The sequence below is a fragment of the Camelus bactrianus genome, chromosome 7 (genome assembly GCF_048773025.1).
Source record: "Camelus bactrianus isolate YW-2024 breed Bactrian camel chromosome 7, ASM4877302v1, whole genome shotgun sequence".
NCBI lineage: Eukaryota > Metazoa > Chordata > Mammalia > Artiodactyla > Camelidae > Camelus > Camelus bactrianus.
Window position 1 is genome coordinate 60,600,586 of NC_133545.1, and position 20,979 is coordinate 60,621,564.

A 20,979-nucleotide genomic window follows, 5' to 3' on the forward strand; every position below is an offset into this window, starting at 1 on the left:
TCAATATGACAGCTGGATTTCTCCAGGGCTAGTAATCCAAAAGACCAAGGTAGAAGTCACAATCCTTTTGTAGCCTAGCCGCAGAAGTCATATGTCGTTACTCCCTTCATACCCTAATCATCACACAGGCTAGACAGAGGTCTACACGGTAGTGGACTAAACAAGAGAGTCAATAACAGGAGGAGAGGGTCATTAGATGAGCGAGCTATACAGAGAACATGGTAATGTGATAGAGACTGATTTGGGATTTGAACAACATAAATAGCATAATATGAGAACTTGTTCACTACAAAAGTGATTTTTAAACTGAGACCTGACAAGAAGGAATCAGCCAAGTAAAGATCATATGATACAGCTGTTTTTGTTTTGTCTTTTAGAAGGTCAGGAGACAGGAAATGGTACAAATAAAGAATAATAATACTCTGAAGATATTAAATTTCATGTGCCCTTTAGAAAGCCACCTGAAGATGTCAGGTAGGAACCTGGGTAATTCTCAAACTCAGACAAGAGGACAAAGCTTTAAACACAAGAGGGAAATAAAGACTTGGGGTCAGAATAGTTAAAAAAAAAAAAAAAGCCATGGTTTACAAATAAATTGGTATCTGAAAAATAAATTAAGAAAACTCTTAGGCTACATAAACAAAAATGTAAAGAGACAGAGATTCTTAGAGAAAAGAAGATGCTAAAGGACATGCCCCATTTAACACTGGTTTGAGAAGAGAAGATCAAGACAATGAAGAAACAAAGAAAATTTTAAAATACTCCTAAAAATTTTCCCAAACCCAAGTCTTCAGATTGAGTTCCAAGCAGAATTACATAAAAACAAAGAAACAAAGAAACAAACACAAATTTAGTCACAGGCTGGTAAAAATTTCAAACTCCCAATTATGAGGGGAAAAATTCCAAACGAGAAAACCATAAAGGACTACAAATCAGATTAACATCAAACTTCTCACTACAAATCATAGACATTAAAAGACAATGGACAATGTTTTCATAATACTAACAGAAAAATATTTTGAACCACAAATACTATACTTAGCCATATCTGAGAGCAAAATAATGCATTTTCAAACATGCAAGGACCTAGCAGCTATTTAGGACCCAGAGGAAATCAAAAAGGCTAGAAATAAATTATGTCAGGTTCCATTAGAACCTTCATACATGCCTTGAAGAGTTTCTCATATAGTGACAAAGATTGAATGACATAAAATTACATTACATTTTCTTTCAGTTCAGTCATAATACTTGATTCTACAGTGAACAATATTTTCATAACCATAATATTGTAAGTACTGGTTATTGGTTTTAATTTTTTTGAATTAACCTATACAAAAAGTATCCAAGACAACTGTAATTGTATAATAGAAAGTAAATGTAATAAACTATTGCAAAACTTTTTTAATTAAAAAAAAGCATTGGGAAAGGTTCTATAGCAAGCAATCATTAGATTTTTATCTAAAACTGAAAAATCAAGAAATGAGGACAAGGCTTACAGTAGTACTTCCAAAAGAAAAAAAGAGAGAAACTTAACAATGGTTTGCCTGCAGACTAGGACATAGGGTAAGAGGAAAAAGGACAGTCGAGTTTTCTATTATTGAAAAAATTTGATATTTCTGTTAATGTATATTCATTACTTTTATTTTTTAAAGTTCAAAATTTTTTTAATAAATGAAAGAAATGTCACAAAGAGAAAATTACAAAAACAAAAATCACAAAGATTAGAAACCAAAAATAAAGTTATTATACAAATGCCTATTATAAGATACTGTGCCTTTGTTAGAAAAGGCTATAAAATGGACTCTTGGTTTTCTGGCAATCTACAGGAACATCCAAGAAGTGACCAAAATTTTTACAAGAAAATCATAATAGTTAATATTTCATTGAATTCCAGCTTTTTCTGGACATTCATTTAAAAGCATTACATGTATTAACTCATTTAATAATTCAATACTCATCACGAATCTATGGGGTAGGTACTATCTTGCTGCCTATGAATAAACTGAGGTACAGGGGGATTAAAAACCTCTGTAAACTTACACACCTAATAAGTGGCTAATCCAGAATCTGAATCCATGAGGTCTGGCTTCATGTGAAAAAAGGCACTTGCTAGAGAAAGACAATTATTACTGGCACTAAGAGCAAAGAGAAATATCAATGAATACAATAAAAATTATTTTTAGTTTGTAACAGAATCAGTTCTGTGATTTTTACCTACCTGCTAGCTATACTATAATTCAAAATACATTCTTCCTTTTTTCCAGAGAGATTGAGTCAAACGTCTAAATTTGGGGCATCTCTGGCAAAGCGACATCACAGAAGACTAAGTTCTATATCCAAAAATTAAGGAAAGGTAGTTCTGAATAGCTTTGAATTCATCTGTTAATTTCTAGTGATCCCTACTTTCTTTCCATAGGTAAACAGTCAAGGATTTTTATCTCTTTCAAACTACTTTCTATTATTTTTTCTAATGACTTTGTAATTTCAAGTTTAAAATGATTTTTTCCCATAACTGGACATGGATCGACAAACATAAGGATATTCTAAGGATCTCCAAGAAAAGCATCATTCAGTATGTTCTAATATAAAACTGAGTTGTGAATAGGTGGATAAACCTGCTGATTCAAATGAACTGAATCTAAACTATTTAAGTTACTTTTTACATAACACAGGATCTGACAATGAGAACAGAACTTTATTCTAACTTTCTAACTACATTACATTTAGCAAGTTATATTCTATTAACCAAAAGATTATTGGTTTTTTAAATTTTTTAAGTTCTTTTTTCTTCTTTTTTAAAATATGTTTTTTCTTCTTTTTAAATCTTTTCTTGTTTTTTGGGGGGGGGTGGTAATTAGGTTTATTTATTTATTTACTAATGGAGGTACTGGGGGTTGAACTCAAGACCTTGTGCATGCTAAACAGTCACTTTACCACTGAGCTCTACCCTCCCCCTGATTATGGGGTTTTGAACAACTGTTATAACATTTTCTTCTTAGGCTTTTACCAGGTAACACTGAAATATACAATAAAAACATACTAAATAGTATGAATCTAAAGTCAAAAAGAAAGCAGTAGATGTGTTATGCAATATGTATTATACAGCAATGAGTCAGTCTAGAGTCAATCTGGATTGACCAAGTGTTCATCTCTAGAGTTGCCTAGAGCATGGAACTGACCCTTGGTCAAACTATGAAATGTACTAACCAAGGATAAATAATGTTTTGCAAATATAGGTTCATGAAATGTTTCAAGGCAAGTCATGCTAGTCTGTCTGAATTGATTAGTAATAATAATTGGATTTATTAATTTGTACCTGGAGTTGATGGAGTCCGGCGTTTTCAATAGTTGAGCTGGTCATGTAGTAGGAATGTACCTACATGACCAGCTCACTATGAGAGGCCCCTACTACACACAGATTTGGGGCTTCTTGGTATCACACCCATACCTGTGGTGGTTTAAAATCTGGAGACCAGCAAGTTCTGTGAGGCCCAGTGGAGGGATGATATAGAAGACTGTATCTGACTCCTCCATGACCCGTCCTTCAATGCTCATCTTCCTCCTGGTGCTGTTGTATCATTTCTGAGTATCAACTGTTCGAGTTCTGTAAGTCCTTTACCTAATCAATTACTTAAAGTAATTAACATGATTACCATTGTAGTCACTGGATTACTTAGTTTTAAGTACTATCAGTAAAACTGAAGAAATTAAAATGGTTTTCCCACGCTTTAACCCAGGCCTGGGTTTGCAATCCCCCAGGAACACAGCCTGGTTTGAGCTGAACCACTTCCTCACAGTGGCCTGATATGCTTTAATTCATATAAATAAATGATGTAGGGTTGAAAAACATGTATGTCCTTGAAAGTTGCCATATTAAAATATTTGTCTTTGATTTCTCTGGCGTGTCAAAAATGGCACATTAATAAGATTTCGTTAGTACTATGAGTTCATATACTCAGGTAGAGCAATTCGAAGTTTAATAAAATAAAGCAGATTAAGAGGTCAGATAAGGGCGGGTGGAGGTATAGGTTCGTGGTAGAGTGCATGCTTGTCATGCACAAAGTCCTGGGTTCATTCCCCAGTAGCTCTATTAAAATGAATGAATAAATAAATACCCCCCCCCAAAACGACAAAAACAACAAGAAGTGAGATAAAAAATGATTCTCTAAAACTATGGTGAAGTCACAGAACTTCATAGTGTGATACATATTCAAATGCTGGCACCAATTTTATATATATTTCCAGGAAATAAAAATCTTGATCTCCAATATTCAAAATGTAATCACCTTCCAAATCTCAGTTTCAATTTTCTCATCATTACTAGTTTCTTATCTTTCCCCTTCCTGGCTCTTCACACATTCTTTCCAGATTTGTGCTTAGTAGTCAATTTAAGTTAAACTAAATTTAGTGATTTTTCAGATATCCCTTTAAAAAATAAATTTTAGTAACCACTAAATGTGATAGCCAGGTCATCAATAAATAAGAAATATAGAACCATACATACTTTAAACCCTCAGTTTTAAAAAGTTCACTAAAAATACAGGTCTAGGTTTTGGATCCTGTTTTTGTATTAATATCTTACAAAATATATTCAACAGACTCTAATGTTATTTTTAATAAATTAAAACTGACAAAAGACTTTTTTCCTTACATTCAATTAATTAAGACCCTGGGTTATAAAATTTCAATCAATTAGGACCCAGGGTTAAATAAGTTAAGGGAACAAAGGAAGCCGAAGGTCCCATTTCAAAATCAAGATTTTTCCAAAGTGAATGAGAAAATAAGATGTATACCTTTAAGGAATGAAAACAGAATGTTCTGTAACCTAGAGGTCAAAAAAGTGGTATGAATGATGAATGTTATTAGGAAGAAGAGATCACTAGGGGATGGGGGATCAAGGAAGACTTCTTGGGGGGCAAAGGAGCTGAAATATGTTCTTCAAGATAAGTAGGCTATAACCAGAAGAGAATATTTTAAACAGAAAAAATGGAATAGAGAAGGGCACAACAACAACAATAATTCACAAGTCATGTGTGAAGGATGATGACTACACTAGTAAGACTGTACCAGAGCTTCATGAATCATAGAAAGAGGTAAGTGATAAGATCAGGTAATGAAAGATTTTTAATACCAGGATAAAAACTTAGACTCTGCCCAGAATGGAGGGTCATTAAGGTATCTAAAGAAGAGAGGGACACGCTGGGTATCAAATTATTATTCCTACCCATAGGTCTTATTTCTACTATGAGAATTAAATAGAATTGGTCAATTCCTTCTTCTATATTTTTGAAAACTCCTATTATGTTCCTCTATTAGGGGTAAGGATGAGAAGGACAAATTAAAGGGAGAGACTGAAATCATGAGACAGTTAAGAAGCCATTTGCAATTTTAACAAGGCTTCAAATGATAGCAGCACAAAATTATGAAGAGTAAGAAAGGGATAGCTATGAGTTCATGTAACTACAAACTTTTTCCCCAACTGAGAAATTTTTTTTTATTGAGTTATAGTCGTTTACAATGATGTGTCAAATTCCAGTGTAGAGCACAATTTTTCAATTATACATGAACATACATACATTCATTGTCACATTCTGTTTCGCTGTGAGCCACCACAAGATCCTGTATATATTTCCCTGTGCTACACAGTACAATCTTGTTTATCTATTCTACATTTTGAAATCCCAGTCTGTCCCTTCCCACCCCCTGTCTCCCTGGCAACCACAAGTTTGTATTCTATGTCTATGAGTCTGTGAGAAATGTTCTTATAAGTTGAACGTATATTTTACTTATCTCACTTCAAAATTCACTTTAAAGTCTAAGGAGCAGCTTCAAAATCAAGTTCTACACTGATACAGGAAAGTGTCCTCTCAAGAACAGATAGCAATCTGCAGAGACAATCACATTTTCTGAGGGGCCCAGCCATGCAGCTCTGAGAGGGCATCTGACAGTTCTTCCTGTGCTCTTTCCAATTATTTTACAGAATTTTCTTTGGATTATGGGTATTCTTGAAGCATTAACACAGCACCCATAGAAGTCATTTAGGTTGCATTCCTTAAACATTCCCTTCAGCATTAAGGGGTGTTTTCCAATTGAAAAAGTCTGACTTATAAATCTTAAACTCATGCTTGTGCAACATAAAATATGCGGCAATAAAATCCTAATGTTACTCTCTTTATAGTAATATTAACTCATCAATATTTTCAGAATGTTTGGCAGTTTCATTTTGATGATGATAACACTAAAACACTTTCATAATTACACATAATAAATAATATTCCCTTACGTGTTCTTTCATAAAATTTATGGAAAAGTGTAAGACATAAGCAATACTGTATTAAAAAATAAGTACCTTATGACCAAATAAAGTGGATTTCAGACCTTGACATTAGTTGGCTCAGGACTACTTTCTTGCTTTTCCGAGCTACAAATTTCAGAACCCCAGGACTGAACATAAATTTTAAGTACAAAATAATGTACCATCTATCTTATTAAGTTGGAAAAGTTATAGTTTACCAAAGATTAGTTCTGCCTGATTCTTTAAGACAATAAAGAGATTTTTTCAAAAAATGCACTTATTAACCTCAAATCATTCAGCCTGCTTGTCTAGATAACATGTATCACTGAATATATGTATAGTCATTTCAATTTTGATTTACTGTACAACTGGTTTTATTAAAAGGATTTGGATCCTAAATGCATATTTATTAAAGATATAACTAGAAATTCTATCTTCCTAGAAATTCTTGCTATATTAGCAAAAAGGCACACTAACGTAGCTCAATAACTAATCATACTAATTAACACTAACTTTTTACCTTCATGTTTTTCCAAAATACTCTAATTTTTAGTTTTAAATTACATTAACATGAACTAATTACCATAAAGAAGGAAAAATGTACAACTAAAGATAAGTTTTTAATATCTACATAAAATTCTGCCTGTAATTACATATATTTGTAGATGCAATTACAGAAAACTAAAATTCAACAAAATATCAAGTAACCAAATTTTACATACCGGACATTGCCCTTGGTGTTTCTGAGAACTGTTGCAGCAAAATTCTGTGTAACACCCACCAAGCTGATTCCATCCACTTCCACAATCTGGTCATTGACTTGTATTCTTTGGAAAAAGGGAAAAAATTACCCACATTAGTTTTTCTGATAATACATTACCATTCCCAATAAATGAGTTGACAAAATACTTGATTTTTGAGATACTCTTATTGCTCCAAAATTTGTCTCCAAGCTCCAGATCTTAGTCAAATGTTTAATGTTTTAAAAAAAACTACTTTGAAAAACAGAAATAAGCAATACTAAATGGAGAGACTCAGTTTACCAAACATCCATATTTGTATTATAAAGAATTGATAACTGCTAATGTATGACATAATGAAATCATTTTTAGTTCTCAATAAACTACATAAAACATAGCAGATCTAGCTGAAATATCTTTTTGGGCCTCAAATCTAGTCCTTTATCCCATCTCTCCTCCCCAAGGAAAAATATCATCAGGAATTGCAGGGACTCCTTCCTACTCAAGCTGTACGCTTGAAATACATAATGCTCATAAGTGTGTGTATAACGCACATGTATATAATGCATATACACACACATACAGGATTTATGTTCAGGAGGTATATATAGTAATAGTATTGTTTCCTGTATAATGCCTTTAAATTTATATACATGTTTTATATATGCCATCTTTTATTCCTCAAAATGAAGTATTTCAATCATGGAGAAAAGCAGAGGGAATTAGATAATAAATGCTCATGTAACCAACACTCAATTTTATGAAATCTCAGCACTGCAATATTTGAGCCTGACTTTTTCCTAAAGAAATATATTACAGAAAAGCTGAAGCCCCTTTATTATTTGCTTTCATTCTATTCCCTTCACTGCTTCCACAGAAGTAACCATCTTACTGATTTTGATGCTTAGCCTTTCTACTGAAATCCTGAAATAGAAAGAATACATATACATGAATATGCATATGTGTACATTTGCAGTTTTCAAACATTATAAAATGTACCTCTTTTTCTACAATTTCATTTGCTTCACCCAACATTATATATGAGATTTATCCGTGGTTATAAATACAATTCTAGCTAGTTCATTTTAACAAGCACATAGTATTATCTTTTATGAATATTCCAAAATATATGTATCCATTATTTTGCAGATGGACAACTGTACTGTTTTGAATTTTAGCTATTATGAATACTGATTAATAATGAATTTCATACATCTCCCTATGCGCATGTGTGAGTTTCTCCAGGATATATACCTAGAAGTAGAATTTCTGAGTCAGAGAACATGGGCACTTTCAACTTTAACTGACACATTTCAGTTCAAAATGCTCATACCAACACATATTCTCAACAGCACTGCAGAGAGGTTCTGACACTCTCCACACCCTCACCAGTACTTGGTATATTCAGATCCTTTAAATACTGCCGATTTTACAAGTGTAAAAAGTTTTAACATTGTGATTTTAATTGCATTTCCTTGTGGTTGAACATTTATTCATACATTGATGAGTCATCTGTCCACTTCTGAAAACTGTTAGATCCTATCTTTTACTTATCTTTGTTGATGTTGGCTTGAGGGTTTTTTTCTTAGAGATTTATACAAGTTGTCTTTAGATATCCTGTATACTAAAGCTTTCTTAATTAAATACGTTGCAAGTATCTTTTGCCCAATCTGTAGCTTCTCTTTTCACAATTTTGGGGATAATGGTGGTTTTAAAGAGAGCAGTTTTTGAAAAATATAATCAAATTTGTAATTTTGGCTTTATATAAGGTAGCTTTTGTGTTGTTTGAGGAATCCCTTTTTGCCTCAATGTTATAAAAACATTCTATATTTTTTCCCAAGAGTTTAACATTTGCTTTTCTGCATTTTTAGGTAGCTATCCACCTGGAAATTATTTTTTTATTCTGTTAGCAATCTTTTTGGTATTTTTCAAGGCTATAAACAATGGCTTGGAGAGTCCACTTTTTCTCCCCTAAGTTATAGCGCTGCCTCTGTCAGGTTTCACATGTGACATTTTATAGGGTAATTCCTTCACCTAGTTCATTGTCTTCAAAATTTTCTGAGCTACTCTTGAGCTTTCTCTCTTCACAGCTAGTTTGGGTTTATGTCCTAGTTCTCTAAAAACACTTAATGGGGTTTTAATAAAATTATACTGATTTGGGGGGCGGCATTTTTTTTTCTTTTTTCTTTTTTTTTTTTTTTGAAATTATACTGATTTTTAAGATTAGTTCAGGGAAAATTGACATCTTTATCATCTTGATTCTTCCCACTTAAGTGCTACTATAATGTATGTATCATATGTTATTGCTATATGTTAAGAAATCACTTAAAGCTTGGAAATACAAATAAAAAGAGAGCTAACTGTCCTTTCAATGTCACGTAGGTGCATTATTAAAACAGGCTCAAACCAAGATAATTTGGGGAAATGTATTTTAATGAATCCACTGTTTTTAAAATTGATTAAAAGTCCTGGACATACTCAAGCTGAATGTTAATTTGTAGATTTTTGTCCTAAATATAATCAGATACATTTCTTCTGTTAAAAAACATATTCTTATAGGTCATGGTTTATTTCCCTATAAAATATTAACTGGTTTTGTATCTCATTTAACAGTGTTATTCAAATTCCAGTGTAGAGCACAATTTTTCAGTTATACATGAACATATATATATATTCATTGCCACATTTTTTTCTCTGTGAGCTACCATAAGATCTTGTGTATATTTCCCTGTGCTACACAGTAAAATATTGTTTATCTATTCTACAATTTTGAAATCCCATCTATCCCTTCCCACCCTCCGCCCCCTTGGCAACCACAAGTTTGTATTCTATGTCTATGAGTCTGTTTCTGTTTTGTATTTATGCTTTGTTTGTTTGTTTTTGTTTTTGTTTTTTTAGATTCCACATATGAGCGATCTCATATGGTATTTTTCTTTCTCTTTCTGGCTTACTTCACTTAGAATGACATTTTCCAGGAGCATCCATGTTGCTGCAAATGGCATTATGTTGTCGGTTTTTATGGCTGAGTAGTATTCCATTGTATAAATATATCACTTCTTCTTTATTCAGTCATCTGTTGATGGACATTTAGGCTATTTCCATGTCTTGGCTATTGCAAACAGTGCCACTATGAACATTGGGGTGTAGGTGTCATCCTGAAGTAGGGTTCCTTCTGGATAGAAGCCCAGGAACGGGATTCCTGGGTCATATGGTAAGTCTATTCCTAGTCTTTTGAGGAATCTCCATACTGTTTTCCATAGTGGCTGCACCAAACTGCATTCCCACCAGCAGTGTAGGAGGGTTCCCCTTTCTCCACAGCCTCTCCAGCATTTGTCATTTGTGGATTTTTGAATTATGGCCATTCTGACTAGTGTGAGGTGATACCTCATTGTAGTTTTGATTTGCATTTCTCTGATAATTAATGATACTGAGCATTTTTTTCATGTGCCTATTGATCGTTTGTATGTCTTCCTTGGAGAATTGCTTGTTTAGGTCTTTTGCACATTTTTGGATTGGGTTGTTTGGTTGTTTCTTATTAAGTCGTATGAGCTATTTATACATTCTGGAGATCAAGCCTTTGTCAGTTTCATTTGCAAAAATTTTCTCCCATTCTGTAGGTTGTCTTTTTGTTTTACTTATGGTTTCCTTTGCTGTGCAGAAGCTTGTAAGTTTAATTAGGTCCCATTTGTTTATTCTTGCTTTTATTTCTATTGCTTGAGTAGACTGTTCTAGGAGAACATTTTTGAGATGTATGTCAGATAATGTTTTGCCTATATTTTCTTCTAGGAGGTTTATTGTATCTTGTCTTATGTTTAAGTCTTTGATCCATTTTGAGTTTATTTTTGTGTATGGTGTAAGGGAGTGTTCTAGCTTCATTGCTTTACATGCTGCTGTCCTGTTTTCCCAACACCATTTGCCGAAGAGACTGTCTTTATTCCATTGTATATTCTTGCCTCCTTTGTCAAAGATTAGTTGACCTGATATTACTTTATTAACTTGCATTTAGTTATCTCCAAAATCTTGGTTATAAAGCATAGCTTTTAATATATACAATTCTGCTTATGTTAAAATATTATAAAGTTACCATAACTTTGCATCATGTTAATGTCTTCATCCTTGCACTTTAAGAAAATGCAAAAATACTATGTGTGGCTGTAGAAATGATATTTCCTAGTCTGCTCAATTGCTTACGTATGACAGACAATTATTATTATGAAGTTCTTATCTACCAGTGAGGGTTTTTTATTAGAAGTTAGTTCAGCAGACTACAAGTTAAATTTAAAATGGATGATTAAGACTAAGCTAACAAAAACAGGGATAGAAAAAAATAAAACTATGTAGGTAAAGGAATTTTTGTTTTTCAAGAGAAAGAATAGTAGTTTAGTCTGAAGGAATCAGCTTGTTTCATAATACGAAAGAACATAATGAAGATCAATATTCAAGTGTGCATAGCAAGTTGAGGAAGGTTTAAAGAAGTGATTTTTATTTGCCATGATTTAGCATTTAGGGCCAAACTGAAACACTCAGTTTTGAAGGACTTATTCATAACATAATTTAGAAGAAAAAAGTGTAGTTCTTCTATTACTAGAGTTACACTGAATGAGTCAATTCCTTTTTCCATGATAGTCCTTTAGACATTTGAAAACTGCTATTATGCTGCTATTAGGGGTAAAGGATGAGAAGGGTGCTGAAGAAGGGAGAGACTGAAATCATGAGACAGTTAAGAAGCTATTTGCAATTTGTACAATGTGTGAAATGATAACAATACAAAATCATGAATGAGAGCTCCTTTTACTTCACATTTTCATTAGCATTTGGTGTTGACAGCATTTGGGATTTTGGCGATTTTAATAGGTGTGTAGTGGTATCTCTTCAATGTTTAAATTTGCAAAAACTCATAGACTGGAAGAAAAATTTTACATATCATGTATCTTGTATGGGATTGGTATCTAGAATATTCTAAAAAATAGTTACAAATGAATAATAAAAGAAAAACAATCCAATTTAAAAATAAGTCAGACAGAGAAAGACAAATACCTTATGATCTCACCTGTACATGGAATCTAGAATATAAAACAAATAAAACAAAACAAAAAACAAACTCACAGACACAGAGAACAGACTGGTGGTTGTTAGAGAGTAGGGAGTGGGGAGTGGGAGGAATGGGTGAAGGGAGTCAAAAGGTACAAACTTCTAGCTATAAAATAAATAAGACATGAAGATGTAATGTACAGCATGGTAACCATAGTTAATAATATAGTATTTCATATTTGAAAGTTGCCAAGAGGGTATATCTTAAAATTCCTCATCACAAGAAAAAAAAAAGAAAAAAAATTATAACTATATATGATGAGGAATGCTAACTAGATTTATCGTGGTGATCATTTCACAATGTATACAAATACCAAATCATTATGTTGTACACCTGCAACTAATATAATGTTATATATGTCAACCATACCTCAATTTGAAAAATGAGCAAAGGATCTGAATAGGCATTTCGCCAAAGAAGATAAACAAAAAGCAAGTAAGCCCATGAGAAAATTACTCAACATCATTAAGCCATCAGGGGAGCATAAATTAAAACCAAAATAAGATACCTCTTCACACCTACTAAGATGGTTATGATTAAAAGACCAATAATAATTTAAAATGGAGTATAATCTATAAAATTTTGAATCATTATGTTGTACACCTGAAACTAGTATAATATTGTAAATCAACTATACTTCAAATTAAAAAAAAGATAGATAATAACAAGTCTTCATGAGATGTGTAGATTATAGATTACTGGTGGCAATATAAGATGATGTAGCTGCTTTGGAAAACCACCCAGCACTTCTTCAAAAGGTTACACATATAATTACCACATGACTCAGAAATTCCACTCCCAAGTGTATACCCAAGAGAAAAGAAAACATATTCACACAAACACTATTCATGATAGCCAAGAAGTAAAGACAACCCAAATATCCATCAACTGGTACCAAAATAAACAAAATGTGGCACATCCATTCAAAGGAATATTATTTGGAAATAAGATGAAATGACATGTGATAGGTGCTACAACATGGATGAACCTTGAAAATACAATGCTAGTGAAAAAAAAGCCAGTCACAAAAGATCACATGTTGTATGATTCCATTTAAATGAAATATCCAGAAGAAGCAAGTCTCTACAGACAGAAAGTAGATTAGTGCCTAAAGTGGAGGGAGGAGGGAAGAGGGACGTTTTTCAAATTTGCACAAAAGTACACTATGAGCTTGCAGTGGCCCTACCATGCCGAGCCGTACAACAGAGTCTAGGGCACTCGTTACCAACTGCCTAACTGCAGTGGAATTATATGGAGAATTTTCAAAATTAAAGATTCTTAGAGTTGCATTTCCTCCAAAATTTTTGTTCAGAAGATATGGAGTAAAGCACAGGATAGACATTTGAGTTGCTTCCCAATTTTGTCTATTATGAATAAAGTTGTCAGTCACACACAAGCCTTCATGTGACATATATTTTCGTAGAATTGCTGGCTTGAAAGAGTAAATATATGTTTGACTTTAAAAGAACTGCCAAACTGTTTTCCTAGGTAGCTGTAAAATTTTATGTTCCCACAAGCTTTGCATGAGTGGTCCATTTCTCCATATCCTTGCTAACATTTCATATTGTCAGCCATTCTACTGGTGTGGTATCTCACTGAGGTTTTAATCTGTATTATCTAATGACTAATGATGTCAAACACATTTGTATATGCTACTTGCCATTTGTATATTTTCTTCTTTGAAATGGCTGTTGGAATCTTTTCTCCATATTATTTAAATTAGGTTGTGGTTCTTGTTATTGTGCTGTAAGTGGAGTTCATATTCTTGACACAAGTCCTCACATGAATGTTCTGCAAATATTTTCTTCTTGTCTATAGCTTCCTTTTCATTTCATAACTGTGTCTTCAAAGAACAAAATTTTTAATTTAAATAAAGTTCAGTTTTTTCTGTGATGGCTCATGCTCTGAGTCCTGTCTCAAAAACCTTTACTTGGCGGTAGGATACAAAGACTTTGACCTATGTATATCCTCTTAGAGATTTCATAGTTTGAACTCTTATGTCTAGATCTATGATCAATTTTGAATTAATTTTGTATATGATGTGAGGTAAGGTCTGTGATTCAGTGTTTTGTTTTTCTATATGGCTATCTAATTCTTCTATCACTATTTGTTGAAAAGATTGTACATGTTACCACTGAAAAATCATGGCACTTCTACTGAAAGTCAACTATCTCAATCTATTCCTTACATTTTATTCTACTGCACTGACCTAAAGGGGCTACTTCAAAAAAAACAACACAAAAAACAAGAGAGGAAAGAGATCTATATAGGAGAATCTGTAGTCTCTCTCTCTCTCACACACACTCCAACAACAACAACAACAACAAAAAACAAGGAAAAGGAAATGGATCTCATTAGAAATAAGTGATTATAATGACACTTAAAAGTTTAAGAAGATTAGGTCTCACAAAACATTACTGGATGTCTCAAAAAGTAGGTAAATAATTTTCAAAACAATAAATTTGACAGAAAATTAAGGGTAGAAACTAAATACGGAATTTTACTATATTTAAGTTTAAAGTTGCACTTTAATTCTGTTTTTTGACTTGATCATTTTTGTTATCAAAGTGGGGGGAGTAGAGAAGAAAGCTCCTTACAGGTAAGAAGTGAAGACAGTTTGTATGAACCATTTATTTTTAGAGATTAGCACCAAAAGAACAGATGTTAATAGTTGTAAAAAACATAGCAGGAAAAAAGCACACTGAAAATAATTTACAAACCCCTCCCCCCCCAAAAAAACAGGGGTCCAGTAAACATCTTAAAAGAAACAAAAATAAGAAATAGTCAAATTATTCAAGATTTTATAATACAATATAATCTTTTTTTCAAGACTAGAAAAGAGTTTTATTTGAGCCAAACTGAGGACTATAGCCCAGAAGCCAGCTTCCAAGATTACTCTGAGAAATTGCTCTGGAGAAGCATGATTTTTAAGTTATATTTCTTTTTTAAAAATCTTACTGAGGGTGCAGTAGACTACTCTTCGACACTGCCAGAGGGAGAACAAATTGAATAACCTTTCTGAAGGGCAGTAAAGCATTTAAAATGTAATGTTTTGACATTCTAATTCTACGCCAAAGAAATACGGTCAGAGAAATAATCAGATATTCACAATAATTTTTACATAAAATGCTAACCTTATCAATACCTTGAAACAGCATACTAGTGTAACAACATGTAAATGGTTCACATATATAATACTACAGCATAATAAAGTCTGTCGCAGAAAAGTATTTAATAATGCGATATAATGTATTTTTTAAGTATAGGGTCTGGAATCAGATATCTTAAGCTCACAGCCAGGCTCTGACACATTCTTGCTGTGACTATATAAGAGGAACCACAGCTTCCTTTCAAGTAAAACAGAAATAACAATAATTTAATGTATTTAATCAGGGCGGTTAGCAGGATTAAATAAGTTACAAAATATAAAGAACACAGCATACTGCTTGATATATAGTAAGCACTCAACAAATAGTATCTTGATGAATAAAACATATAAAACCCCATAAAACTATATATTCAATTGACTTTAATTTTGTTAAGTAAGGAACCAAAGGCATATGCACAGAAAAAACTCTAGAAGGAAATGCTAAGAGTCCCAACTCTAGATGGTGGGATTACATGAGATTTTTATTCTCTTCTTTACATTTTTCTATATTTTCCAAATTTTCAACCATAAAGATGTATTACATTTATAATTTTAAAATGTTCTCTAAAATATTAGAACATGCTGACTTGATAACTGGTGACAGCATTTTACAGTGATTGTGGAAATAGTCTGAAAAGTTTTCCTCTAGACTGAAGCACTACAATTACTTGTTTTTCATGAGAGATGCATATGTGAAATATGTGCATATGTGAGAGATGCATACGAGGTTCTAGACTCAAAGATCTAGTCTACAACCTAAAGCCAAAAAGACATTTTCTCAAAAATGTAAGGGACATGGGGAATTCATACACACGGTTTTGAGCTTCTGTGTTTCAATGGAAATTTTACAATGCTTATCATATACATATAACTTAAGTATAAGATAAAATAATATTTATATTTATATTAAGCACTTCCTAATTTTTTAATTTATCTGTGTACATGTCCTTCTGCTCATGCACACCATGTGCCCCAAACTAGAAAAATGTCTGGGAAAACTCCTAAATGGAAAAAGAAAACCTGTCAACCTAGAAATCTATACACAGAGAAAATGTATTTTAAAAAACGAAAGTGAAACAAAGACTTGATCAGATATACAAAGCTGAAAGAATTCATCACCAGCAGACCTGGTGATAAAATGGGAAAGGAAGCCCCTCAGGAAGAAAAAAAGTGATGCCAGGTGGAAAAACGGATCTCCACAAAGGAATAAAGAACACTGGAAGCGGTCACTGAGAAGACGTAAGACAGGAAAGCTATAAAGCACTCCACGCAACAGGAAGAGTGACAACAGATATCAGGCTGGATTTGCTATCTGCGTTCAGAGACCCGTGTGAGAAGGAGGCATCCCACAATTAAAATGCAGGTTTCTGATCCTACATAATTCTTCCTGCCTGCCTCAATACAGAGAGTATTAAGGGATGAAGAGAGCTCAATATTACTTGATTATTATTTTCATTAAAAGAATATTAATTTTAAAAACTTTTTTCTCATTTCAAAGTGATACATTCATTAAAGAAAAGATTTGAAAATCTGATACACAATTAAAACAAGGAAGTAAAAGCCACCTTTAATTAAGAAAAAAGGGAGGGAGGGAAGGAGGGAAGTTCTACAGACTGCTATTTTATTTGAAGGGCCTGTCATTTTACCTTTTTTAGAGGAAGGCTGTGGTGATTAATGTGGCGACCAACACAAGAAACTATAAGCATGAGCAGGAGAAGGAGGAAAGGTAAAAACAACTGGATAGGGAGAAGAGGAATAAATAGCACTGGTTACAAAAAAGGGCAGGTGCTCAGGGTTATTGCCACCAGATTGACCCTGCAGCCCACAAGATGATCAGCCAACAAGGTATTTACCACATAAACGGTTATTACGTTAGAGAAAAAGTTTTCTGGTATCTGATACCCACTTTGCTTGAATCCCTTACCCTTAGAGAGGGTAACTTTTAGATGCAACTTCACAGAGTAATAACTGATAATCTCTCTCAAATCTTGGCTCACAATTAAAAGCACAGAAAAGACAAGGGATGAGTCCTTATGGTAACAATTAAATACACAGCTCTCTGCATCAGACCATCCCAGAGTAGAAAGGATACAGATAATAGAGACTTTGCAAAATTTTCCAGAATAGCAGAGGAAATAGCCTGTTTTCCCTGGAAACGCTGTCTACTGGAATGGAATTTATGGGAAGGTACCTGGCTAGTTTGTAAAATGCATTTAGCCCTGGCCATCTCCTCAATCATTTCCATGTGCTCACAAACACAAGTGTGTGATAACGACTGCTCTCCAGCCTCAGTCTGGTATTTCTGAAATCCCCCAATTCTGAATCTAAAAACCAGAATCAACAAGGGTAAGGCTAGTAAAAATACCTAAGTGGGAGTATTCTAGGGTTTGTTTAATGTTATGGGATAGTTATTTATTGACATGATGTATCTAGAGAGGGGAAACAAAAACAGAAGTCCTACCTCACAGGGCTTATGTCAACAAAGCCACCAACAATGAATGAGAGGGAGACCAGCTGGAGCAACATTAATGAACTCTGAACAACCGAGTCTTCCTCAAAATGCTTGACAGCAAAGTGTGCAATGTACATGAAAATACATATCATAGCAGTAATATTCCAACTCTCTAAAGAGTAAACAAGCAAAAAATTTGATTGTAAGAGTGATACAAGAGTGTATGTGCAGCAAGGAAACCATCCACTAAGGAATTAGGACAGATGGACACAAAGAAAACAGAAGTTTCCATTCAGACTTAAGGGTACCTCAGGGGGTCACACGGGTCCTGCAGGTGAGAGAGTTTGCTGCGGGGTAAGCAGAACAGGATTCTTCATCTGTTTTATATGTTGGTGTTACCAAAAAGATGGTAAAAAATAATTAAAATCATTTAAACCAACACCTGAATGAGAGGATAAACTACACTGCACTGTCATTTCACATTTGATATCTTCTCAAAAAAAAAAAAACAAAAAAAAACAAAAATGAAAGGGACAGTGTTCTAAAATGATAATAGGAAAAAGCCTGAGAAACAAACATAGGAGCCAAAAACAAATCAGATCTAAAATGCATTTTTAATTTGCCTCTTTAGCTCAGCATTATTACTGTCTTCTGTCAGTTACCATCCATATAATTCATTCTACTATCAGCATTTTCAGTTCTGTTATTATACAATTCATTTTGCTTTACAGATTCATTAAAGAGAACTAGAGAAATAATTAGTGTATTAAAATATCCTGTGTACATTCATAAACTCATGGCACCAAACACTAATGGTTAATATATTTAATATTATACAGCACAATATTTAAATGTACTAGGTAAACACTTATCTAAAAGGACTGAGGAAATGCACCCTGGGACTGATAAAGCAAAGTTCTCGTATCAGTATAAATACTAAAACTACACAGAAGAACAGATCAGTAAATAGGTTAAGAGAAAACAAACCGAATTTTAAAAATGAGTGATGGAAAACAAATAGGTTTGAGTTTAGAACAGTGGAAATTGACTAAGTGATGAATGAGAAATTTTCTACTTTTTTAATCAATTTATATCTTAGTTTGGCTTTGTGGTCCATTTACTTAAGAGAGATGATTCATAATAATTTTGTATTGTTTGAATACTAACAATAAGAATTACCTCCTTTAACTTTAGAATGACTTACAAATTTTTTTTCATGAAACTTAAAAGATGCAGATTTTACAAAGTTTTGCTCACCTGGAAGAAAAGTTCTAAGACAAAAATGGGATATATTTACTACTACCATTATATAATTTGTTGGAGGGGCAAAGACATTATTTCCTTAACTACCCTGAAAAGGAGGAAGACTAATAAATTACTTTTAAACACAAAATACTAATATCCCACTTTGAGCATTCGTTCAAAAGATTCACTTCAGACCTTCTCTGTTCAAGTGTTATGAGAATATAAATAAGGATACTGGCTAAGATGAGGTCCTTAATGTCATAGGAAGAGTTGCTACTGAAGGTGTGCTTTCTGTTTAAATCAATTTAGTTGCCATTGGGAAGTATCTGTGTGTATCAATATGTTCTTAGAACTACAAAAGAAATAATGCTACTATTGGTCTCATCTGAGTCCACAAATGATTTTCAACATGCTTTATTATTTCTGGATAAGCTAGTTAAGTGACAGATACCTAAACCTTGAAAAAGAATCAAAATTTTGCATTCATATTTTTGGGTCTGCTTTTATTTCTATTGCCAACCTTCTCCCAACTTGTTGCATCAGGAGCCTAGGACTGGGATTAATCAAAATCTTTAAAGATACTTGTAGCTTGAGATGATGAAAGCTAAGACATAAAACAAAGACCATCTGATGCTCTGGTGTGCATCCAAATTACCCAAGGTGGACGTTTAATACTCTCCCTAGAGATTTTAATTCACAGGTTTTAGTGGTACTCAAGAACCTGTGTTTTCAGACAGAACATATTTAGATATACACTGATCTCCAAAATTACCATCACTGCAGATTTAGAGTTCCTATCTTCCCTTCTATCTATGTCATTTTCAAAAGTGTCAGAACTATTATCATTTATTTTGGTATTTCTGAAGTGCAATTATATGCTGATCTCCACAGTACATATTCTTAAATGATATACACTCATGTTTCTACTCACTTCTAACAAGATAGACAGATGAACGGATAGATACAAAGGTAGACAGATATGGATAATAGGCCCATCCACCTATTTACCCACATTAAAGAAATGTCTTCTACCTACAAATCATAAATTAATTCAAGTATTTTAACTTTTTTCCACATCTGAGACACACTCTGAAATTCTGTCCTAAAAAAAAAAAAAACAAAAGAAAACTACCATTGAAAGAAACTCCTAGAAATGTTTCCTAGAAGATTTTAGTCATTTACAACAGTAGTTGGCTCACCTGCCATCTCGCTGAGCAGCACCGCCTTCTGTTACTGTCTTGACGAATATTCCCAGCTTTTCAAGTCCAGCATCTGCTCCAACACCCATTCCAATAATACTTATACCAAGTCCATCCTCATCTATGAAAAAGGAAAAAAAGATGCAAAGTTTTACCCTAGTCTGCAATTAGCTAGTGAGATCTATTTGCTGCTTTTAATTTTGTTCTTTGAGAACCGTACTGACGTGCTTACCTTGACATAATTTTTATTCTACGCTGGGGAGCAAGGACGTCAGATAAGACCAACCAAAAGGCTCTTGAGTTTAGTCTCATTTTACTAGCATTTGGCTATTCATTGTAATCCCAAGAAAAGGTAATAATTTGGTTATTGAACAATTAATCTGCCTTAAAACACAGCCTCTCTAAATAATACAATATTTTTAAGCACAGAGTACACTAAAACATACATAAAGTACTTTAAGTAAATGTGAACATAATATATCTGGAATCTACCCTTTCTTTACATGGTCTTCCTTTTCTTTTTAACTTGGTCCAAATACCTGATCATGTTAAACAAAGACAGTTTGTGTTTTTCAGTACTTTTCTCTGTCATACTATACAAGCATATAAACATATCACCAACTATAATAGATACATATATATATGCATATATTTAAATATACATATATGGCTTGTTTTTCCTCCCTGTTTCCTTTACACAAAGAAGATCATATTATACCTGCTTCTATCTGAGGCTTACCTTTCTAATCCAATGATACCTCATGGATAACAACTTACACAGTTGTTCATTTTAAACTTAAATCAGTTG

The 20,979-nt window shown here is 33.2% G+C and overlaps 1 protein-coding gene across 9 annotated transcripts in view; it reads right to left on the reverse strand.

Moving 5' to 3' along the window:
- PPP1R9A (protein phosphatase 1 regulatory subunit 9A) overlaps nt 1-20,979 on the reverse strand; it is a 261,326-nt gene that overhangs the window by 93,999 nt on the left and 146,348 nt on the right. For all 9 annotated transcript variants that reach the window (XM_010972537.3, XM_010972521.3, XM_045508665.2 and 6 more), the window contains exons 4-5: nt 20,172-20,292; nt 7,018-7,122 (exon numbers count right to left, since the gene is read on the reverse strand). In XM_010972537.3, the coding sequence (XP_010970839.1) occupies nt 7,018-7,122; nt 20,172-20,292 (226 nt within the window). The remainder of the gene's footprint in view (nt 1-7,017; nt 7,123-20,171; nt 20,293-20,979) is intronic.